At 38.8% G+C, this 25,458-nt stretch overlaps 1 protein-coding gene across 1 annotated transcript in view; it reads left to right on the top strand.

The window, feature by feature from the left end:
• SCP2 (sterol carrier protein 2) overlaps positions 1 to 19,642 on the top strand; it is a 103,831-nt gene extending 84,189 nt beyond the window's left edge. The window contains 3 exon segments of the mRNA XM_035715891.2: positions 5,373 to 5,502; positions 15,567 to 15,646; positions 18,599 to 19,642. Of these exon segments, the coding sequence (XP_035571784.1) occupies positions 5,373 to 5,502; positions 15,567 to 15,646; positions 18,599 to 18,694 (306 nt within the window). The 3' untranslated portion in view covers positions 18,695 to 19,642.
• The last annotated feature ends 5,816 nt before the right edge of the window (positions 19,643 to 25,458 follow it).

Raw genomic sequence — 25,458 nt, 5'->3', positions numbered from 1 at the left:
GCTGACCAAAGTGGCTGAAATAAAAGGATTCAGAATAGGTAAGCTGTGTATTTCATTTGGGCTACAGTGTGAAAGGCATACATTGTGCATATCTTCTAATTTATTGTAGCACAAAGAACTTATTAACATCTAAGGTGATTGCACTGTAGGTGGAAAACAGTCAATGTGACTGATGTGTCTTGAAAAAAGACCCTGCGTTTCTGGGATTTTTGTGATCAATGACCTTCCAGAGGTAGAGGGGGCTAGGTTTGCCGGTTCTGGGCAGGCAGGCATTGGCTCAGGAGCTGCAGACCTGTCCTGCCACCATCTTGTGGGGATACACCTACATGGGGGTTAAACGTGTTTTATAACCCACTTTTTTCTCTTGACAGTGTTCCAGGCACATAAATATAAATCCTTACCATGAGTTTGAATGACCACCTAGTACACTTTGATTTTTATGTATCATAATCTATTTAACTAGCTTCCTACGGTGAACATTGCTTATATTTAAGTTTTTGCAAGTAAAGTAGTGGTATAATAAATTTCCTCTTTTTTCATCTTTAAATATTTAATGCCATGATCATCTTAGCATGAGTAATTAAAGGGGGAAATCGTTGAGTTGTTGGATATGCATATTTTACATTTTGGTATATATTGCCAAGCTACCCACCAAAAAGAGCGTACTGATTGACAAACCTCATAACAATTCATGGGAGTGACTGTTTTTTTCCTCCTACTTTCTCCGGTGCTTTGTGTTGGCTGGTTTTTAAAAAATCTTTGCCAATCTAGTAGGAAAAAATATCTCATTATTGGTTTGTTTTTTAAGTAATCTACCCCCAACATGGGGCTTGAACTCATGACCCTGAGATCAAGAGGCCCATGCTGTAATGACTGAGCCAGCCTCTCATTATTGTTTAACTACCTTCATTATATTTGTCCACTAAACTGAAGTTGGATTCTGTAAGGGCTCAACTTGAATTTTTTTCCTTGCCAACAACATTTGCCTGCAGAGCAACCTATGGGATAATTGCTTCTGCCAAATTGTCCCATTTTTTTCAACTTTATTCTGTCAATAAAAATAATTAGAGAATATCTGATAGCTATGTGTCAGTCACTGAATACTTCATTATTGGGGTTAACAAAGAAGTGCTCTTTTTATTTCACAGTCTTAGCTTTGCAGTTGTATCCCTCCTGCTCCTATTTTAATTCTTTTCTCCTCCCTCTTAAACTTCACTTGAGCAGACCTTGTCCCCTTGTTTCCTTCCCACGATTGTAAGTTTCCTAAATGTTTGTAAGGACTAGAAAGTGAAAGTCTTGGAATCTTTTGTCAATTCATGCATTTTCTGCCTTAGCAAAGGAAATCTGGCCAGAGATTTTATTTCCACTTTTGTCTTAGCAATACCCTGTTGCCCTTTTTTGAATTCTGTCTTAACTTTTTGTTCCAATTAAGTTTGAGACAGAACCTACTCCTTGACCTTTTGCCTACTCAGAAAGAAAGACTTTTTTTCACTCAAGGAGCAAACTTAGAACTTTCTTAGTATTAATGAACTTTAGTTCTACAACAAATGTGTATTTTCTTTCCCCTTTTAGCTCTCTCCTTGTCCATTTCCTTACCCTGTCTCACATCTTCTTCAATGAAAAATGTTATTTTATAAAAGGATCAGTTGATTTTTTTTAAAGGAGGACATTTGATTTTTTTATTATTTTTTAAAGATTTATTTATTTATTTATTCAGAGAGAGAGAGAGAGAGGCAGAGACACAGGCAGAGGAAGAAGCAGGCTCCATGCAAGAAGCCGGATGTGGGACTCGATCCCAGGTCTCCAGGATCACACCCCAGGCTGCAGGCGGCGCTAAACCACCGCGCCACCGGGGCTGCCCGGATCAGTTGATTTTTAAAAGTAACAGCAAGTGCAAATTAGTCTACATCTGTTTTAAGGAAGTGGGGAGAATTTCTCTCCAAGTATGCTAAGTAGAATTTCTAAATACTTGCTGGTGTTTTCCTGCTCTAACTTGTTGCTGTCTGTTCCTGAGGCATTATGCAAGCAGATGGCATGGATGCACCTAGAAATAGTCATTCATGGGCTGCTGGCCCCAAAGGAAGCCTGGCTCTTGGGTGGCCCACCATACTAGGATAATTAACCCACTCTTCTAGATTGTCTTCATGGAAACTTGAGGGACAAAAGATCTTAAGGAATGTAGAGAAGACTTGAATTTAAAATTCATTTATGGAGACACACTGCTTTCATAGGCTCACGTTGGAAGTATTGATGTAACCTGCTTCGCAGAATGGTATGGTCAAACGACAAGAGCACTGAATTTGAAGTTAAACCAAACAGGGATTGAATTCTGGTTGTACTACTTACAACCATGTGTCCCTGCCTTTTAGGGAACAGAGTTTAGTGGGAAGACAGACATGGGGAAATTTTCCCCTGGAAAAAAAAAATAATAACTACAAGAAACATGGATACATGTGCAAATGGCTATCAAAGTGTCCAGTAGAGATAGAAGAGCTGTCCCAGAAGAATTAGCAAGTAAGCGGGGACTTCACGAGGTTGGGGTGGAATGTAAATAGGTGAGTGAGCTGGGACAGGGCATAAGCAAGAGCATGGGAGGCTCATATGTTTATGGAATTCAAGATGATCAGTATTGTTGGAACCTACAGCCTGAGGAGGATGAAAAAAGTGACTGAAGGTAAGAACAGATAAATATCCCTCAGATTATGACAAATCTTGAATGATATGTAAAGACAGACTTCCTCTTGTAGGCTCTGGGGAGCCACCTTTAAGAAATTCACACCTGTAAGTGTTAGATGGCTTACGTTAGTGTGTTAGATGGATTATGTTAAATGGCTTACTTGGCAATAGGAGACAGAATAGTCCGAAGCATTTTTAACCTTTATGAGCCTTAGTTTTTTCTGCTCAGTGAGCTGATATTAATATCTGTCCACCTACTTACAAGGTTTTATGGAGATTAAAGAAATAATGTATATAAAAGGATTTGAACACTTTATAGCCCTAAAAAGATTATTATTGTCATTAATAATTTCTCCTAAAGCTAACTTAGAATGATTTGAGTGAGATATTTTAAGGGAAGCCAAAATAAGAATTCTTCTTTAAAAATCTGACAAGAAGTTTTGGTTTCTTGGTTTAACTAGAAAATAGTAATAGTTAATTCTAAGACACCCACGTGTAGGAAATGCCCCCATGATAGTCAAGATAAGTAGGCCTAGACTAAATATTTTTAGAATAGCTTCTTTGGAGTCTAAGACACATGGTTGCTTTTGAATAAGTTCAGGTGTGTTATCTAGTATAAATAAGAAAAAGATTGACATGCCCATTAGGATAACTAACATTAAAAAGACAAAAGCCTGGGGTGCCCGGCTAGTTCAGTCAGAAGAACATGCAACTCCTGATCTCCAGGTCTTGAGTTCGGTCCCTACATTAGGTGTAGAGGTTACTAAAAAAAAAAAATTAAATAGTCTTAAAAAAAATAAAATAAAAACACAAAGGTCTGTGCAGTGTGTAAAAATTGAACCTTCATTCATTGCTGGTTGGATTATAACATGGTGTAGCTACTTTTTAGAGAACAGTTTGGCCAGTTTCTCAAAAGGTTAAACATTATCCTATGATTCAGCAGTTTTACTTTTAAATATATACTTAAAAAGTACACAAATTTGTACACAAATGCCTATGAAGTATTGTTCATAATAGCTAAAAAGGGGAAGTAATCAACAACTGATGAATGACTAAATGAAGTGTGCCACATCCATACAATGGAATGTTATTTGGTCATAAAAATTCCATGCATCAGCATGGATTGGAATAACCTTAAAACATTTTGCTGAGTGAAAGATGCTAAGTGAAAGTCACAAAAGACCATGTATTGTGTGATTCCATTTATATAGTATGTCCAGGATGAGCAAATCTACAGAGATAGAAAGTAGATTGGTGGTTGTCAGAGACTAGCAGGAGGGAAGTAGAGGGCAGTGATGACCAATGGCTATGAGTTTCTTTTGGGGTGATAAGAACATTCTAAAATTAGAAAATGGGAGACGCCTGAGTGGCTCAGCGGTTGAGAAGCCTGCCTTCGGCTCAGGGGGTGGTCCCGGATTCCCAGATTTGAGTCCCGCATAGGGCTCTTTGCATGGAGCCTGCTTCTCCCTCTGCCTGTGTCTCTGCCTCTGTGTGTGTGTGTCTCTCATGAATAAATAAATAAAATCTTAAAAAAATAAAATAAAATTAGATAATGGTGCTAGTTGCACAACTTTGAATATACTAAAATACCACAGAATTGTATACTGTAAAACAAAACACAACAAAAAGAAAGAACTTAAGCCAGGTTCTCTGCTTACATAGAAACAGAGGTTAGTATCTGATATCAGTCTATGTAAGTTCCTCAGGGATAATAATTATTTGAGTATTTCAGGTACTTATACCATAGTGCCTGAACATAGTAAACACTTCAGTCTTTTTTAAAAGAATGAATATTAGACAAACCGTAAGAGACTCTTACTTCTCGGAAGAAAACTTAAGGTTGCTGGAGGGGAGGAGGGTGGGGGAATGGGGTAACTGGGTGATGTGATGAGCCCTGGATGTTATATGCAATGGATGAATAACTGAACTCTACCTCTGAAACTAATGATATGTTAACTAATTGAACTAGTTGAGCTATTTGTTAACTAATGATATGTTAACTAGTTGAATTTAACTAAAATAAGCTAAAAAAATAGAAGAATAAATATTATGATACCAAAAGGAAGAATCTTATATCTAAATTATTGCAGGGATGTAAAGCTGAAATAAAGAAGGTGGGAAATAAAAACTACTAGAAATTATAAGAGAAAAAAATTATAAGAGAATTCAAAAGGTAGCCAATTCTAAAATATTCAACTGATTAATATGTTATTTATGTATTTGCCATAAGCCACTCACACCCCCCCGCCCAAATAAAAGACTTTGCTCTCAGAACCATTTCTCTTTAAGTTCTGATTGTGGGAAGCCAGAAACACACGTAAAAGAATTTACCTGCAAAAAAAAGGGAGTGGGGGTTCCTACATTTAGACAGGCCAGAGTGAATCTTTCAGAAATTGAGATAAAGGAAAGCTACTTCAGTAGAACATGCTGCTGTGCTACCCTCATTCTCTCTTTTCTTCTACCAGTTGTGTTGGGAAAGCCATTTTTAACAAAAGATTTGGCAGATGAGGGAGTTGTTGCCTTTCAGATTTTTCTGGGTGAAAGATCCTGAGGGAGCTTGGCGACTGCTGCTGGCCCAGCTGCTCACATCATATATCTATTTAAACATTCAATGTAGAGAAAAAGCCTGAGAAACAAACTTAATACAACTCCCAGAATTTTGGTTTTTTATTTTTTGTTTATTTTTTCCTGTCCAGGAAGGGGAAGAGTTTGTGAAGAAAATCGGTGGTATTTTTGCCTTCAAGGTGAAGAATGGCCCTGAGGGGAAAGAAGCTACTTGGGTGGTGGATGTGAAAAACGGCAAAGGATCAGTGCTTCCTAACTCAGGTCAGTGCAATAATGACTTCATTAATAGGAGGCTTGAACAAATACACAAGGGAAAATGGGGATCTGCTTTGGTGTTTTCCAAAAGGGCTGGCTTCAGAGGCATAGGACCTTGTTAAAAGAACTAGTGAATCCTTAGGAAAAGGGATAGGTCACAGCTACCTCCTCCCAAAGATTGGGAGCCTCCATCACAGAGTTGCCAATTTTAGGCCTTAGAATTTACACAGACTTGGGTTGGGGTGCTGGCCTTACCACTCACACATTCTGGCTTTGAACAAATTATTTAACTTCTCTTAGCCCCAGTTTTCTCATCTGTAAATGAGAATAATAAATGGTACCTATATCATAGGGTTGATGGAAGGATTAAGAGAATTATCTCTTAAGTATCCTATAAAGCACATGGTCCAGCATATGGTTACATGGCCTCAAAAGTCCTATCTATAATCACTATCTCCATTTCCTCTCATCCTAGTCTTTCTTGAACCTACTCTAATCACTTTTTATCCTCATCACTGTTCCAAAACTATTCTTATCCAGGTCACCAGTGACCACCATGTTGCTAAACTCAGTGGTTAATTCTCAGCCTTCATGATATATTTGTAGGGTTTCCTCTTACTCATTGGCTGTTTCTTCCTGGCTTCTCTTCCTATTTTCTCCTCATCTCCAAATTTCTTAATGTTGGTGTACTCCAAGGCTCAGTTCTATCTCTATTCACTCCCTGGGGATCTCCTCAGGTCTCGTGCTTTTATTTTTATTTATTTATTTATTTTTAAAATATTTTATTTATTTATTCATGAGAGACACAGAGAAAAAGAGGCAGAGGGAGAAGCATTTTATGAGCTGCCACTCTCATGTGGTGTAGGAAGAAAAACAATGCATTGTCTAGATTTAAGCTTTTAAAAATAAAAAGAACTTTTGGAAAATAGTTATTTCAGGATTATATTCTGATATGCCCAGGCAGATGATAAGGTGATATTCTAAAAAAATTTGTTTTTTGTTATTGTTTGTCATGAAAGATAATATGTTTATGGAAAGTTATTATATAATTTCAGAAAACCTTGTATGTACCCTGGCTGTGAGCAGAGGAGAATCACAATCAAACTTAAGTTTCAAAATGATCACTCCAAAAAAATAATAATAATAATAAATTAAATAAATCACCCCCCAAAATAAAAACCAATCAGTCAATCGACCGATTGATCACTCCAGCTGGTGTGTGGAGAAGAACCTACAGGGGGCAAGGTTAGAAACAGGAAAATCAGGCAAAAAGAAAAATGATAGAGACTTAGACCAAGGTAGTAGAGGAAAACAGAATTTGCTGATGGATTAGACTGCTCAATGTGAGCAAAAGAGGAGTCAATGAGAACTTCAAGGTTTTGACCTCGGAACTGGTAGGACAGAGAAGCAATTTATAGAGATTGAGAAGATGGTGGGAAGAATATTAAAGGGGAGTAGGAGCAAATCAGGAGTTAAGTTTTATACATATTAGCTTCAGCATAACTATCAAGTATCCAGGTAAACTTGTCAGTTAAGCAGTTGGATATACACCTTAGAGTTCAGTGGCTGAGTCCATGCTAAAGATATCTGGGAGTCATCAGTGTAGGGATGGTTTTAAAAGCATGAGACTTGGGCAGCCCTGGTGGCTCAGTGGGTTAGCGCTGCCTTTAGTCCAGGGTGCGATCCTGGATACCCGGGATCAAGTCCCACATCAGGTTCCCTGCATGGAGCCTGCTTCTCCCTCTGCCTCTTTTTCTCTGTGTCTCTGAACCCTCGGGATCCCTGGGTGGCGCAGTGGTTTGGCGCCTGCCTTTGGCTCAGGGCGCGATCCTGGAGACCCGGGATCGAGTCCCACGTCGGGCTCCCGGTGCATGGAGCCTGCTTCTCCCTCTGCCTGTGTCTCTGCCTCTCTCTCTCTCTCTCTCTGTGTGACTATCATAAATAAATAAAAAAATTTAAAAAAAATAAAAATAAAAATGTACAGCAAAATGAATGAATGGTGTTCAGTAAGCATTCAGGAGGTTACATTTTGTATGTTGTATTATATGTGTTTCATATGTTCATTTCTCACAGAGAGTCTGGTATTATTAAGAAACATGATGTATGAGGACTACTTTTTTGGAGCGCTTAAAATACCATGCTATGAACTTTGAGAGTGATTTGATTTATAATCAATCCAGTTAAAGCTTTTTAAGTAGAAAAGAAAAGTGAGGGCTGTATTTTAGAGGATGAAGCAGGTGTATTAGATCTGATGAATTGGAAAGGGAGAAATCAGATGCAGAGAGAGCAATTGGGGAGATGGACGTTGCCATGTCTAAGTGAGCAAAAAGGATAGCCTGAGTATTGGCAGTGAGAAAAAAGATGTTGTTACATTGTAGTTACCAGGGTATTTGGGGTGAAGTTGATGGGATCTGGAAGCTGTGTAGGAGAAGGAAGTCTATCAAAGATGGGAGAGTTTTGTTACTGATACATTATTGAGTGGTGCATGATATCAGGAGCACAGAGGGAAGGCTAGCAAGTAGCAAGGAGGGACGATACTTGTTTCTCTGAGAGGGTAGATAAATATTCAGGGACACTCTGAGGCAGAAAGGACGTTGGCAGAGCTCTTGGAATAGAGTTTAGAGCTTGGAGAGAGGAGAAAATGTTATGAGTAGTGCTTTTGAATAAGGAATCAACTAGAATAGAAGAAAGAGGCAGTAGTAAGGGCATCTTATATGGGCAGCATGGTGGTGTTGTGGAAAGTTCACGAATGATATATATAGTCACTTTTTTTCCCTCCAAATGGGTAGGCAGAAAAAGAACTGTAAGTTTGCATTTTATGAGCTGCCACTCTCATGTGGTGTAGGAAGAAAAACAATGCATTGTCTAGATTTAAGCTTTTAAAAATAAAAAGAACTTTTGGAAAATAGTTATTTCAGGATTATATTCTGATATGCCCAGGCAGATGATAAGGTGATATTCTAAAAAAATTTGTTTTTTGTTATTGTTTGTCATGAAAGATAATATGTTTATGGAAAGTTATTACATAATTTCAGAAAACCTTGTATGTACCCTGGCTGTGAGCTCTCCCCGTATTAGGTGCCCCATCCCATACCTGAAGGGATTTTACCCCTGGAGCAAGGTAATTTCTGCTGAAACTGACACTTGTTGGCAGCTAGGAGTGGCGTTGAAATATGGACTTACCCAGTAAAAGCCACCATTGGAAATTGCCAGCTTCTTTTACATCAGCCAACAAATGCCCATTTGTTAGGGATCAGGTATGTTAAAGCATTAATAACCTGTCCTAGTTTGAACTACCACCTTAAAGAGAATTGCTAGTTCTTTTGGCATGTACACAGTGTTGAGAGGTTTACTTACTGTTGACGAAGTAAGATTTCCTTAAAAGTATTTCATTTGCTTATATTCTAAGAGTTTGGTAATGATTTACAGGTGGTTATATTAAGGACTTCTAGATTTTATGCATTTTCCATAATCTTTTCCTCCTGCCTGGTGTCTTTGTCTATGAATTCCGCCCCTCCCTCCTCTCTTTTAAAACAACTCATATAGCATATCTCTAGGAAGCCAACTTTGATTCATCTAACATGACACAGTATCTTTCGTTCATTTTTTCTGCCCTCTCAGCATCTACTTGAATTCTCAACACTGCCCCATTGTGGGCAACATGATCTAGAAGGGCTCAGGATCTTGCATCCCCAAGGTACAGTAGAAATTGCATAGCCTTCGGAGACACTCAAACTGAGTTCAGACTATAGCTGTGTCACTTATTAGGTGTATACCTTCCCTGAATCCAAAGGTCTTGTCTAGAAAATAGAATGATTTCTATCCATGGAGCTGTTGTGGGGATTGAATGAGATATATAAAGCCCTTTAGCGTAGCAAGTGCTCAATAAATCATTGCTTCCTCCCCAGTACATATATTAAACATTAATTAATTAATTAATTAATTAATTAATTAATTAATGTGAGACTTGTCCAAGACTCTGCAAAAGGACTTGGGGAACTGAGGAAGCATCTAGATTCATCAGATCCTGATGAACTGGTGAAGGCCCAATTAAAACTGAGCTATCAGGGCACCTGGCTGGCTCAGTTGGTTAATCATCCGACTCTTGCTTTCAGCTCAGGTCTTGATCTCAGGGTTGTGAGTTCAAGCCCTGTGTTGGACGTGGAGCCTACTTAGAAACAACAACAACAAACTGAGCTATTCAATGTTTGTATCCTTCCTATAATGATAGGAAGCCATAGAACTTGGGAGTAATGAGCTTCAGTAGCAGGAATCTGCTTTCAGATCTAGCTCAATCTAGCTGTGTGATTGTGGGCAAGTTGTTTGACCTCTCCAATCCTCATAGAGTTGTTATAAAGATCAAATGAGTCATGTATGTGAAGCGCTCAATAGATGCTGATCTTACAGCAGCAGCAGACTTCATTTTCCTAAACTTAAATTTTTTTAGAGGTGGGAAGAGAGAGAGGCAGCAGGGGCAGGCAGATAGAGAGGGAGTGAGAGAGAATCTTAAGCAAGCTCCATGCCCAGCACAGAGCCCAACATGGGGCTTGAGATCATGACCTGAACCAAAATCAAGAGTTGGATACTTAACCAGCTAAGCCAACTGAGTACCCCTACACTCACTCTTCAATGATTAAGAGTCCTTTCTTGGAATATTTGGATCAAGTCCAACTATAAATCAAGTCCGAGGATCTCAGTTTGCTAGCTTTTGTTCCTCCTGTTCTTTGAGGATATAAATCTACGTGAGAACTGAATTTTCGAGACTGTAAGTCCCTTCGTTTTCAAACTTCACACCTTTTTTTTTTTCAATAGTAAGAAAATTTTGTTAGAAGCAAAGATGGAATAGCTGTTGAATCTCAGTCTTTTAGGGGCTATCCCTGAGTTTTAAGACATATAATAAAACTTACAACTTTCAATCATGTTTGAACTATTTGATAATATGGGTATGCTGTGCTTTCATAACTTAACTGCTCTCTTAGCAGCCCGTTGGGGCTGCTGTAACAAAATACCACAGACTGAGTAGCTTATAAACAACAGGAAGTTATTTCTCACAGTTCTGGAACCTGGAAGTCCAAGATGGTGGAAAGGGCTGGGGGTCTCTTCACAAACATTCAGACCATAGCAACCCCTAATCTCTTAATTAAGGCACAGATTATCTGATTAGCTATTGGGCCATGATTTGATCATCTTTTGAATGCTACGTAATCTACTTATTCAATGGATTGATTGCCCTTATGTGTCAGGCACTCTTCAAGGACCTGGGATATAGCAGTGGACAAACCTGACAAGGGCCCTGGCCCTGTGAAGTGTCTGTTCTAGTGGACAGACAGAAAAACATACAAATAAGTAAGGCAGTTTGACATAAATGCAATAAAGAAAAGTAAAACAGTAGTAAACTAGAAAGCAACTTGGTTTCAGGGAAAGGCCAACTTTAATTTGAGGAGGAGCCAACTGTTAGAGGACTGTGGTCATATTAATTGTCTAACACTGCTGACAGGTTTTTTTTTTTCTTGGTGAATTTTTCCTTTTGCACTTGAAACTTACTTGTCCAAGGTAGACATGGTTGATTTAGCAATGAGATATTAGTCTTTGTTGTATACTTTTTTACTCATTATACTTTGATATTAAAGTTAATATTTTTAGGGGCACCTGGGTGGCTCAGTCTGTTAAATGTCCAATTCTTGATTTCGGCTCAAGTCATGATCTCAGGGTCATGAGATGGAGCCCTGTGTCAAGGTCTACACACACATGCTTGGTGGGTGTCTGCTTCTCTCTCTCTCTTTCTTTCTCCCTCTCTCCCCAACCCCCATTTCTCCCCCTCCCTCCCTCCCTTTCGTTTTCCCTTTGCTTTTCCCCTTTCATGTGCTCTCTTTTTCTCTCTCTCTAAAATAAACAAATCTTTAAAAAAATTAGAAAAGGTAGAGAAACAAAATGGAAAAACTACTCTCCTATAATTCCACCATCTATGTTAGGAGTTGATAAACTATGGCCTGTGGGCCAAATCCAACAACCTACCACCTGTTTTTTTGTTTGTTTTGTGGAAAATTTGTATTGAAGTCTAGCTTATAATAAAAGGCATAAATATGAAGTGTACAGCTTGATAAGTGTTTACAGATGAATATATCTCCCAGATCAAGCTGCACAATGTTGCCAGCAATCTAGAAGCTTCTCTTACGCCCCCTGCTAATCACTTCCACAAGAAACCACTATTCCAGATTGTCACTGTAGATTGATTTTATTTATTTTGGAAATTCATTTACACGGACTCATATAGTATTTATTTTCTTAGGTTTGTCTATTTTTTGCTCAGCATCATAAGATTCTTTAATATTGTTGTATGTAGCAGTAGTTTGCTTTTGCTATGTGAATGCCCCAGAATTTATTAATTCCATGGTTGATATATCTTTTCAGTGTTTCCATTTTGGGGCCTTATGAATAAAGCTGTTATGAACATCCTTATATAGGTCTTCTAGTGGATGCATGTACTCATTTCCACTTGGCACATAACCAGTAGAAATACTAGGTCATAAGGTACATTAGAGCCAAACAGTTTTTGATGTGAATATACTATTTTACATTACCCTCTGCATTCCATGAGAGTTTCTTTTGCTCCACGTTTTTGATAGTACCTGGTACTAGCAGTTGTTTTAAGTCAGATTCATTGAGGTATAATTTAATACAGTAAGATCTACCCTTTTTAAGATGTATAATTCTATGAATTTAGATAAATGCATATAATTGTGTAACCATCACTAAAAATCAAGAGATAAAATATTTCCACCACCCTGAAAAGTGTTCTCATGTCCCTTTGTAGTCAATCCCCTCCTCCCACACTCAGGCCCTGGCAACCACTACTCCGATATCTGTCCATGTACCTTTACCTTTTCCAGAATGTCATACAAATGGAATCACACAGGATGTAGTTTTTGTTTTATTTAAAGGTTTTATTTTTAAGTTATCTTTATACCCAAAGTGGGACTCGAACTTACAACCTTTGAGATCAAGAGTCACACGCTCTACTGACTAAGCCAGCCAGGTGTCCCCAGTATATAGTTTTTGAGCCTGCTTCTTTAACTGAGATTCATTCACTTTTTTCCAAAGGTCAGATAGTTACTGTTTTATATCGGGATAGTACATTTCATATTTCAACCAAAAGACAAAAATGCAGTTTAATTTAAACAGAAAATAATGGCATCTCCCAGATGCCTTATTTCTAAATCAACCAAATACACAAATTCTGTTCCTTTCCCCCCTCACCCCCCCAATGCCAGCCCATAAGCTTTGCCCAAAGTCTTGAGTCTTCCATGCCATAGGACATCCGACATCCTGGACTTGTGAAGCACATGAATGTAGCAATTAAAACACTTGAGAGGTCTAGCAAATGGCATTTGAAAGGGACCTCAAAGTGCAGTATGTCTTTTTAAACATGTTACAGACTGAGCTGGTTCTTTGAACACTATCACTCTGCTTAAATTCGAGAAGCAGGCTTTAAAAATGCAAAGCATGTAAGTTATATTTCAGTGCAGATCTTCAGCTGGTCATTGGAAAAGATTTCAAAAATAAAAAAATATACTTAGTGTCACCTGCCCCTCCCTCCTACCCAAAGCTAAAATGAAGGAAAAACCAGCACAAAACAAAAACAAAAGAATTGCAGATGACTTTGGAATCCTTTAGGAATCCACTACTTCCGATTAAAAAATTTTAATACATTGGAGAATCATTAAAATGAAAAAAAAAAACCCACAAAAGTCTGCTCTTCATGTATAGAATAAGCTGCTGTGTAGAATATGTTTGAACTTTGAGTTCTTCTGGAAGGCTCTGGCGACACTGGGAGGCTGGGGGCTGTGTTTCTTTTTGTGGCCGAGTAGTTTATCCATTCATCAGTTGATACACATTTGTTTTTTTCCCCAGCTTTTGGCCATTTGAATAAAGCCACTATGAGCATTCACATACAGTTTTTTCTGTTTGGACTATGTTTTCATTTCTTTTGGTTAAACACCTAAATGTGGGATTGCTAAGTCATGGCACGTGTATGGTTAGTCTAAGAAACTTCTAGACTGTTTTTTTTTTTTTTAAGATTTTATTTATTTATTCATGAGAGACACATAGAGGCAGAGACACAGGCAGAGGGAGGAGAAGGAGGCTCCTCACAGGCAGTACGATGTGGGACTCCATCCCAGGACCCCAGGATCACGCCCTGAGCCGAAGGCAGATGCTTAACCACTGAGCCACCCAGCTGCCCTTTCTAGACTGTTTTTTAAAGTGGCTGTACCGTTTTACTGTCCCTCCAGCATTGCATCAACTTTTCAGTTGCTCCATATCCCAACCAGCACTGGGTATTGTCTTTTTATTTCCTTTTTTGCCCATTCCTTCTGGTAGATATATAATAGTATCTCATGTGTGCTTTTAATTCACATTTCCCTGATGAGTAATGAAGTTGAACACAGTTTCATAGGCTTTTTTGGCTATTTGGAGATCTTTTGTACAGTGTCTGTTATTTGCCTGTTTTTATTTATTTTATTTATTTTATTTATTTTATTTTTTGCCTGTTTTTATTTTAGATTATGTAACCTTTCCTAATTGAATGATAGGAATTTTTTTTTAATACAGTCTGGATACAAGTTGTTTTCTTTTTTTTTTTTTTGGCAGATACATGAATTGTGTATATCCTTTCCTTGTCTACTACCTATTTTGAAAATTTTATTGGCACACAGCCACACTCATTTGTTTATATATCATCAATGGTGGTTTTTGCACTACAGTGGCAGAGTTGCATAGTTGTGATAGAGACCTAGTAGCTTTTGGCAGAGTCTAAAATACTTAGTGGCCAATCTTTTACAGGAAAAGTTTGATAACTCCTGCTATAGATAACTGTATACTCTTTTTTTTTTTTTATTACTATATAGCAACTGACCACAAAGGTAGTGGCTTAAGACAGCACATGCATCTATTACCTCATAGTTCCCAGGGCTGAGTTGGCTGCATGTAGCTGGGTCCTCTGCATAGGGTTTTACAGACTTCAGTGAGGGTATTGGCCTGGGCTAGGTTCTCATCGGGAGGCTTGACTGCAGAAGGGTTGGTGTTCAAGTTTACTCCGGTTGCTGGAGATTCATTTCCTTGCAGCCATGGAGAATGATAACTTGAGTTTTTTTTACTGGCCATAGGCCAGAGTCTACCCTCAGCTCCTAACAGCCAGCACTGCACCACATGGTCCTTCGCATATATGCACTTCACAGCACAGCAGCTAGTTTATTCAAGGCCAGCAGGAGAGACAGAGAGTCTTCTAGCAAGACAGAGTCTTACATAACATAACAGAACCACAAGGATGACATCCCATCTCCTTTGCCACATTCTCTTGGCTAGAAGCAAGTCACAGGTCCTGCCCATATTCAAGGGCACATACAAAGGCGTGAACACCAGGAGGCAGGCATCACAGGGATCACCTTAGAGTCTGGGTGCCACAGTAACTGTTATTAATATATTGGTATCTAAGTTTATAGATGTTATTTCCTATGCATATATAATTGAATATCTGTTTTTAAAGCAGAAATGGGACCATGCTCACAGTTTGTTTTATAACTGGCTTGTATGACAGTATCATGCATGGTACAGTGTAACATGAACATTTTTTCAGGTCAATAAATGTAGATCCACATCATCTAATGATTGCATTGTATCCCATCATATGAATATGATAATTCCTTTTAAAGATTTATTTATATATTTGCGAGAGAGCACAGGCGGGAGGGACAGAGGGAGAGGAAGAGAGAATCTCAAGCCAACTCCGCACTGAGTACGGAGCCTGACACAAGGCTCAATCTCATGACCCTGAGATTACTACGTGAGCCGAAACCGAGAGTCGGACACTTAACCGACTGTACCACCCAGGCACCCTGGTAATTAATCAATTCCCTCTTGTTAAATATTGAGGTTGCTTGTAATTTATGCCACATTTCACCAGGCTGCCGTAGAAGAGTACATGAGTAACGTTTTCCCCGCACTGCTCCAGTACTGGAGGTGAATACCTGAAACTGAATACTCTCCTTGCTCTTCCTTCATACCTGTTTTAGATAAGAAGGCCGACTGCACAATCACAATGGCTGACTCGGACTTACTGGCTTTAATGACTGGTAAAATGAATCCTCAGTCGGTAAGTATAAAGGGGCTTATTTCCTCCTAGTAGGTGGGTCTTTGAGTCCATTCCATTTCATCTCCTGCCTCAGCCTTATACCATAAAGTGCAAAGTGGTCAAACTGACAAAACTTAGTGTTCCCTAAAATGTTACTTAACAAATGACAAACATTTGTGGCACAAGCCATGTGCCAGGTACTGTTTTGTGTCTTGTGTAAAACCAGATGAATTAGAAAGAGTTCTCCTGCACTGGACAGTCACAATTTGGTACGAGACAAATCTGTAAAAGAGTAAGTGTATCCGAATATCCACAGTGCTATGCCTAGCTTATGGACAGCAGTGGGCGGAGCCATGTCTCCCTGGACCATCAGAGAAAGTCTCACAGAGGAAGAAACACTTAAACTGAGTATAAGAGTGACCAGAAGTTAGCAGTGCACAGATGGAGAGTGGGAGCAATCCATGGGGAGGGAGCAGTGTGAACAGTGTGAACAAAGGCGTGACCTTTTACATTTCATCTCTCTGCCCATGCTCTTTGTCCAAACTGCCTTCCCTGACAAACTCCTTTTCTTTCCAAATTAGCTTACATATTATCCCCAAAGACCTCCTTACAAGTTACTGGGGGACTGTAGCCAGTCCCTCTTCTGGGCAATCAATTGGAAGAAAGCTTAGCACTTGTCACATGATATTAGTCATGATGTGCCTATTTCCTTTCCATTAGGTTGTGAGTGTCTCAAAGGAACAAACCACATTTTGTTTGTCCTCATGTCTCAAGATCTTAGCACAGTGTCTGACATTTTTAGGTTTTCACTCAACAATTGCTTAATTTGTATTCATCTGAATACAATTTGATTAAATTGTATTTGTCTGAAATGTATTTATGTTTCTTATGGATTTTCCTGGTCCCCAAATCATCAAGGGTCTTCGTATATCATTAGCCAGTGTTGAACAGACTTGATACACTGAGCTTTCATTAGCCACGGGGGAAGAAAAAAAAAAAGAAACTGAGATGCTGCTTTCCATTGTAAACTTATTGTTTCGTTGCCTCAGCCTGATTTGTTTTAGGTCTTATTCCTACAGCCTCCTGGTAATTCAAAAGATTGGATAAAACAACAATCTGACACACACTAATATTCCTTTTTAAAATGCCTTCTCCAAGCAACTAAGCCTATTGTAGTTGATGCTTTGACAAGTGAGAAACTTGCATCTGTGATGTTTCAGCTTAATATACACCATTGGCATTGACATCTCTACCCTCAGAGCCTGCTCCAAAAATTCTGGACACAACAGAGGCCACCAGTATAGGAGCTGGCTGTCTTCTTCCTTCCCACCCACTGTTCCTTGTTCCACTATGCACTCTCCATGCACTCCCTTGGCAGGGTGATCAGACTTCACACATAAGCTACCCTGGTTCTTGGTTTATCTGTTTACCACCCATTTTGGGGGGCAGAGTATCAGCATTTTCCTGAGCACCTGTTAGCACCCAAAGGAATTAAAGATAAAAATGGCAGATAATTCTATTAATATGCTAATGGTCTTCCCTTATGCTTAGAGGATTTGACTGGAAACCGTTAAATGCATTGGAAATTATAGTATCAGTGTTTGGCTACAGTTGAAACAAAGCAGTGTGCTCTCCAGTGTAAAGCACACCCAATACCTAGGGGCCAGATTAAAATGATCCTTGTGTTTGGATATTGTGAAGACTCATGTTTTCTCTATAATAATTAGTAAATAAAAAGTCACTTTCTCTTTTAATTTTAAAGAAAGGAAAGATGGGGAGTTTCTCTTTTAGGTGCTACTGGTCCATATTTTTTAAGGACATATGTTAAATATATTGTGTTCTGAGACACCGGACCTTTAAGTCATCAGACAGAGAAGGCTGTGTGCCATATAGAAAGGAAATATTTAGTTTGTCCAGACAGAGGAGGGGAAAAAAAAAGGAATTAGTCACCCTTACCAGGAGGTGTAGACAAAGCAGAGTTCTGTGCATTCCTAGGGATAAGGTAAAAGAGCTCCTGACATCTTTATTATACTTGCTTAAAAAGCTAAGACTACCAGAAACTTGTTGCATGTAGCTCTTCCTTATTTTAACAATTGAGTTAGAAGACTGAGATCATAGCAGGGAAATCACGCTGTGTTTGCAAATTTGCTATCATTTCTCTAAAGTTTTCCCGGGATTTTGTTACATGATAAATTTAGCAAACATCAAGTGATCAGTGATCTAATCACAGGCAGTTGTTAAATGGAGCAAATTGTGGCTCTGCACTTAGGGTTGGTTTGATTCTTCTTAAGCCAAAGATTAACACCAGCACCTCAGTCTCAGCAGGCTGCCTGTCCTCCCTCTGTAGGGATAAATCCTTTATTATGTAGACCTAGAAAGGGGAAAAAAATTTGGTGACATTTCATCCACAGTGTATTGAACCCTTAGAGTATCTAAGTGTGTTATGAATGTGCTTTTTCTCTCTTTCAGACTACTGAAAATTTTGGTTCATATATTTTTTTCTTTTTTTAAGATTTTATTTTTAAGTAATCTCTATACCCAATGTGGAGCTCCAGTTCACAACCCAGAGATCAAGTCACGTGTTCCACTGATTGAGCAAGCCAGGGACCCCTCAGTTCATATTCTTGATCCACATGTAGTATTTTTCAACAAAATCCATCTATTTCAAACCCACTTTGCCTATTATTTGGAAAATGTACCATCGGTGACGAAGGCAGATAAAGGTAGACTCAATTTCTAAGAGAAGACATTTGGGAGAGATAGTCGTATGACTGCTCTTAGTAAAGCATGCCTTTTACAAAGCCTTCCTTTTGAGGAATCTAGTTCTAAATCTATTCCAGAAAGCCAAGTTTCATATTTTGAAGAAAGTTTAAGAAACCTGGATAAATAAATGATCTCAGGGCTGGATCGCCTAGAAAGATCAGCAATCACAAAAAACACCGAGTAACAAATTTTCTTTCTTCTTACTCACAGGCCTTCTTTCAAGGCAAATTGAAAATCACTGGCAACATGGGTCTGGCTATGAAGTTACAAAATCTTCAGCTTCAGCCAGGCAAAGCTAAGCTGTGAAGAACTCCCTTTGCCTGCCTTTGAAAATTAAGATGAGATATATAGATATATATCCATATATTTCATTGTCAAGGCTTGGATGGAAACTACACATTGGCAAACAGTGTGAGATTTGTCTTTAGTTGGGTGTGACCAATCTTGTTTTTCCTAAGCTCGGGGTGGACAGAGCCTAATAGTGTACTACTGCTTGCTGAATTGCATAGAACTGTGCATTACAAAGTTAATATGGTAATTATGGTTTGGGGTAAAACTGAGTTTCAGAATAAAATTAGGAACAGCAAAATCTAAAAACTATGTAAACAGAAGCTCTCATTTTGCTTATAAAGTATGTTTAAAGATCATTCTGCTGAAGATTCAATTTAAGTTTTCCTTTGGAGAACTAGGGAAGAAACCGAATACCAGGAGCTGGCCAATAATTAGTGTTGTGCACTTAATGACTTTAATCTATTTTTCATTAATAGTTTTTAAAATTCTGTAGCGGGCTGTTTAAAAAAAAAAAAAAACTTAAATTTTGCATTTCACGCCATCAAAATGGTACTTTCTTCCCAAATCAAAATAAATCTGATCAGAGCCTGGGGTGGTGGCGGGGAGTCTACAGCTGAATGCAGCCTATTTTTAAAGTAAAAATATTTTTTAAATGAGTTTCCTTCTTGAAAAAAATCAGTGTATTGGTCAAAAAATGCTGTTGTTAAAAATAACTGAACAAATAAAGTTTGCTTTGAGATGCACAGGTTTCAAAGTATAATCTCATATTTAATTCTGTAAAGCTCTCAGTCCCTTGTTCTCATTTTCCTTTTTCATATAAGTTTAATTAATTATGCACATTTAATTTATCTTTCTTCCTGTTTTTTCTAATGCTAATGTTATTTCTTATAACTCAGTAAGATACGGAGTAAAATAATGCTTTTGGAAGAATGTTTAATAGAAAATTAAAATAGCTTTTCCTGATCTCCTTTGTGTTTATTGTGTATGTTCTTTTTGTTCAGGGTCTTCTCACCAATGGAGATTAAGAGAAACATTGGGGGATTTAGAGTCCGTGTTATTCAGGTGTCATCTACTGGTTACTCTGACAAAATGACTAGTTCTTGATTGGGGAAGCAGGGTGTTGTAGTGGAAAGAGCACTTGGCCAGGAGACAAGAGTCTTGCTTCTTTTAGGCAAACAAGTAACTGCCTGCTGGGCCTGTTCACTAAACTGTTAAAATTGGGGATTAAGTAGATGGTCTCTAAGGTCCCTTCTGCTCTGATAATCCTGTGAGTCTACTCAGAACCCAGCAGAACTCTTCCGGAAGTTATACAGACTCAACCTTTCTGCTGTTAACATGTTACTTCACCAAAAGGCAGTCAGAGCTAAAAAAGCCAAGGCTCATTTGTCAGATACCCGGAGCCCGTGCTAATCAGATCAGGACTATGGGTCTGATCCCCTTCGACCATTCAGCTTTACATGTTCTGTGACCAGCAGAGAAGCATCTGGTGATGAGGAAAGACAGCACATTAAACCAATGTAAATTGATCTCGAGTTCTTTCTTCTTTTTTAAAAAGATTTTATGTATTCATTTGAGAGAGTTTGAAAGAGCACAAGCAGAGGGGCAGAGGGAGAGGGAGAAGCAGACTCCCCTCTGAGAAGGTACCCCATGTGGAGCTCCATCCTGGGACATGGAGATCATGACCTGCGCCGAAGGCAAATGCCTCACCAACTGAGCCACCCAGGGACCCCATCTCAAGTTCTAGAAAATGAACTCAGAATTCAGACCTATTTCCTAATTGTAGTAGCTTCTTACTCTGAGAAGAAAAATACTTAAAGAAAAAAGTTCCAAAAGAATGTCTGATTTATCTGTAGTTTGGTTTTGCTTTATCATTCTGCTATCACTCGTCCGAGAGAACAACAGACGCGTGAAATAGCCTCTAGGATGAACCAAAAAAAAAAAAAAGACAAACACACACAAAAAACCCTGGTTCTTGGGTAGGAATGTATTTGTATATATGCAATTTATATATATAATAGAAACTCAATGATCAAATATGGTTAGTAGCAGTTTAATTTCTAGAGAAGGAAGCATCATGGTTTGGAGGAAAGGTTAACAGGTCTTGGCTAAAACTGCTGCTGTTACTGGTTTGCCACTTGAGCAGATTGAGTCTCAGTTGCCTGATCTATAAAGTAAAGATATTAATATTGACCTCCTTGGATTACTGAGAATCTAGAGAGAGAGAGAACCTAAGTACCTATTACGTACATCATAGGCACTCAGTAAATGTGAGTTGCCATGCTAGTACCACAGCTACTGCCACGTCTTGCCTCTGGGATAGGTGATATGATGTCTATATTGTTTTCTTATGTCCCATTTTTGGAATCTTTTCATTTTACTTTTTAAACAAATATTTATTGAACGCCTACCAAATAGAGGGTAATATATTGAAGGTATGATGCTAGGCACTGGAGGTGGTGATGAGCTTTTCCCCTCATGGTGTTTACAACCTAAAGGGAGAGACAGTTTATCAAAGATGAATAATTATTACAGACTGATGTGCCATGCAAGAAATGGTCAGGGTGCTGTGATGAAGAATCACAATGAGGGGCCTTCTTTGATAAAGTAGTTAAGAGAGACCTCTCTAAGACCAATATTTAAGCTGAGGTGTAAAGGTTGAGGAGTGAGCCATGCAAAGAACAGTGCATGAAAGGGTGGGGAGGGGGTCCATGTGAGTGGTGTCCAGTGAGCTGGATGGACAGGTAGGTCCACGAGGAGGTTGGATAGGCAGACACAACCAATTGGATTGGAATTTGTTAGTTACGATAAGGCACTTGATCTCTTGAAGATATAGATTTACATCCATTCATTTCTCACTCATGCTGCATATCCACTTTGCCATTATATCATAAGTCTAGAACCCAGGCTAATGGAGTAGCTATCACCTGGAGCATTGTGATCATTAGAGGAAGGCAGAGGAAGAGAAAAAGGTGAACTACACTCTGGCTCTTAAAGTTTCCACCCCAAAGTGATACATATCACTTTTGCTCCCATTTCATCATCCGAAGAAAGCCATATACTCCACCTAACTTCAAAATCTTACCAGGTACCAGAGGGAGAGAATAGAGTTGAATATTTGTGAAAGAACTATGACCATTACAGAATGGCTTTAAGCAGTGTAATGACATGACTTAAAATTTAACTGTGGCTGCTGTGTAGAGAATATACCCCTTTACTGGGGGTGGAAGGCTGAAGACTGGATGTCCAGGTGCAAGAAAATGGTGTCCTGGACTAGGGTGTTGGAGGCAGAGATGGATGTGGAAAAGTAGGCAGAGGGAGGGCTGACAAAATTTGATGACTGGGGGTAAGGGCAAGAATCATTTCCAGGTGTCCTGACTGACTGATATGATGAGGGGACAAGTGGATTTTAGGGAGAGCAGTTGAAATAATCAGCTCTACTTTTGAACCTGTTAACTTTGAGATACCTGAGAGTTTTCCAAGTGGAGATATCAGAGAGGCAGTTGGATTTATAAGACTGGAGCTCAGAGGTGAGATCAGCTTGGAGATACACATTTGGAGGCCATGGGCATCTGGGTGATATTTAAAGCTATAGGAATGGCTGCTGTCAGCCATTGAGGAGCTTGGTGGAGGTGGAGGAAGCCTTGAGGAACTTCAGCTTTAGATATCAGGGAGAGGAGGAGGATCTGGCAAAGGGGATGAAGAAGAGGGGCTAGAAAGACTGAGAAGTTTCTCAAGAAGAGAGTATATATATTCAAAAGGTGGGAATGGTCATCTATGTCCTTTGCTCTGTAAGGTCAAGTAGAATGATGTCCGAAAGTGTGTATAGGATTAGAGTTGGCAACATGGAGGTCACTGGTGATTACTTACAAAATCAATTTCAGGGGAGTAGGAGGGATAAAAGCTAGATTGGAATTGGCTTCATAAAGAGCTATGAATAATAAGAACAGAAAAGTTCCATTTGGTAGTGATATGCTCCGTTTCCAAGTGATTAAAACAGAGCAAGCACATTAGCTAATGCTTTTAGTTCTAAGTTAGGTCATCTCGCGTACCACGCATCTTGCAACAGCAACAACAGCATCTCGCTGTTCTCCCTGCCCACCCCCCCCCACCCCCCCACCATCCGCTTGGCAAATTCCTTTTCATCCTTTTCATGCCTTAGCTTTCAGGAAGCTGTCCCTTTTTGCCACAAGTGGAGTTAATAGTTCCTTTGTAGTAATTTGTTTCAGTTTCCCCTGAACAGAGACTGCATTTCTTGTATCCATTTCCTCCAGTACAAAGTCTTGGCTTGCTGTCATCAAGTATATGAATGAGAGTTGAATAACAATTTAAAAACAATTCACAGGGGGCATTTCTGAGTATAGGAACCACATCACAGAAATGCATTCTCTACTACAATGACCTTCATGGCCCTAATGATGGAAGAGAACATTAAGAGTTCTCCTTTAGGGGGGCCCTGAGTGGCTCAGTCAGTTAAGTCTCTGCCTTCAGCTCAGGTCATGATCCTGGGGTCCTGTGATTGAGTCCTGCTTTGGACTCCTTGCTTAGCAGGGAGCCTGCTTCTCTCTCTGTCTGCTGTTTCCCCTGCTTGTTCTCTCTCTGACAAATAAACAAGAAAAAAGGAGGGAGGGAGGGAAGGAAGGAAGGAAGGAAGGAAGGAAGGAAGGAAGGAAGGAAGGAAGGAAGGAAGGAAGGAAGGAAGGAAGGAAGGAAGAGAGAGTTCTCTTTTAGTCTGATTTAACCCTGCTCTTTCTTTGAAAATATTTGCAGCTTAGAGCAGTCTTTCAATTTAAGATTGTAGCAGCCCAAAGTAATAAGAAAAGTCAGTTTGTGGTTTGATCACAGCTTTTAAAAAAGTGACCTACTGGGTTCTGTGTGCATTAAAATCATTAGCCTTGCTGCTGTACTTGTCCAGATTAATTCAGACTCTCAGATTTCTACAATCCTTGTTGAATATGTAAACAATAACGGAGAACATGATTAGGAAGTGGATGGGGAGGTAGGGCCTGTGGAAGAGTCACTGAATTGTGATCAGAAGAATCTTGGATCAGGTCCTGTCTGCCTCTGGGAAGCTAAATCAGAGTAAGGCACTTAGACCTCACAGTCTAGTTTCTTCCTGTGCAAAAGGAGGACACTGTTAATTCTTTTCTAATGGTCTCATTGAACCGTGAACACCTTGAGGGTAGAAACTCTGTTATTCATCTCTGTGTTTCTTGTATTAATACAGTGTCTACCAGAGTAAGCATCAATAAAGTTTCTCAAGTTTTGGACAATGATCATTAAAGTTCTTTTTAAATTGTAAAATCCCTTTGAAAGTTTCAATCACATATAAATATAAACCCCTTCTGTTCTCCCAATATATGTCACCTTAGAAAAAATAAATATGAACTTAAATCCTATATTAATAGCTTTATCATCTGAAACATTAGCAATTACAGAAAATAATACTTTAGAGGAACCTGGTATAAAAAAGTTGGGGTCCATCAGATGTGAGTTTTGGTCCTAGCTCTGGCACTTAAACAGCTTCGGGACCTTGGGCTAATAATAAGTAAGGACTCTGAGCTTCCTTCTCCCTTTGTAGAAAGGGAATAATAATTCTCCCTTGCTGGCTGTGAGGATTAGCAATTATAGGTATAAAATGTCAAGCCACACAGTAGATACTTAACAGATGGTTCCTAATGTTATTTGAGAAATTTTTTAACAGGAAGGAATTGATTCATTGGAACATTTTGTGATAATCTTTTGAGTTCAGATAATATGCTAGCTTCAGGATTGGGGACAATTTGCGTATTTTTGTGGACTGTCCACATCCTTATATTTTCTTCATTAAAATTTAATAGTCTCTGTAACTTAGTGAATGAATATAGAATTCTTTAGTTCGACTTTCAGAAGGTTTGCATTTCAGCCAAAGATCACAGTTGTAGCTGCCCATGGCATAACTGCTTTCTGAACACAAAGAATTTACTGGATGTTATAGACCAGAATAAAAATGGTAATCGGCCAGATTGTAAATCAGTAGGTAAATTAATCTGTGGGACTGGGTTTGTTTAGAGACCACACTGATATGAGTTAGGAATTAGGGGTATAGTACTAAACAGCTAATAAGGGCCCTGAAAGAATTATGTGCTATCAGGAACCACAGCTGTGTCTAGCCAAATTTTAAGAGTTTTTCTCAATAGAGAGTTACAAAATCTACTGGAAAGGTCCAGTATTAATATCTATCTGGAGACTGCTGCAAACAAACAGCTCTTTAGTTCTTGGTTAGAACAGAGAATATGCAGCCAGATTTCTGGCCCTTAAGAAATGTGGCGTCTGATTCTATTTGGCAGGAAGTTTAATCTGGTATGGAATTTTAACCAGACTTCTTGGAGGAATATTTTTTTAATGTATCATATCCAAAATTTATTGCAAAAAGTGATGTCCATTTAATCTATCCTATTAATAGTCATTTAAATACATTGTAAATAGTCACAGTGCTGTTTTCAGCAGCATGTAGTAAGCATTTGGCCTTTTATTTACTGATTTTGTGGTCATAAACTTTTATGTAAAACTGGGGGAAATTCATTGCAGTCTGCTGTTTATTTAAGCTGCAGGCTGAGAAGCAGTAAGTGCTACAGTTTTCTTACCAACTACCAAACAGCAGGATGTTTTCTTTTTTCTTTGTAAAATATTGTAAAGTTCACCTTTTAGAATACAGCATCTTCTGTAGTGTGCAATATACTCTGTTCAAGATTAGACACCTCATTCGAACAGAAATAAATGGAAAAGAAGTTCAGATGTGA

Source organism: Canis lupus, chromosome 5 (genome assembly GCF_003254725.2).
Source record: "Canis lupus dingo isolate Sandy chromosome 5, ASM325472v2, whole genome shotgun sequence".
NCBI classification, from domain to species: domain Eukaryota; kingdom Metazoa; phylum Chordata; class Mammalia; order Carnivora; family Canidae; genus Canis; species Canis lupus.
Note: the sequence above shows the minus strand (reverse complement) of the source record. Positions and strands in the feature narration are given on the sequence as shown.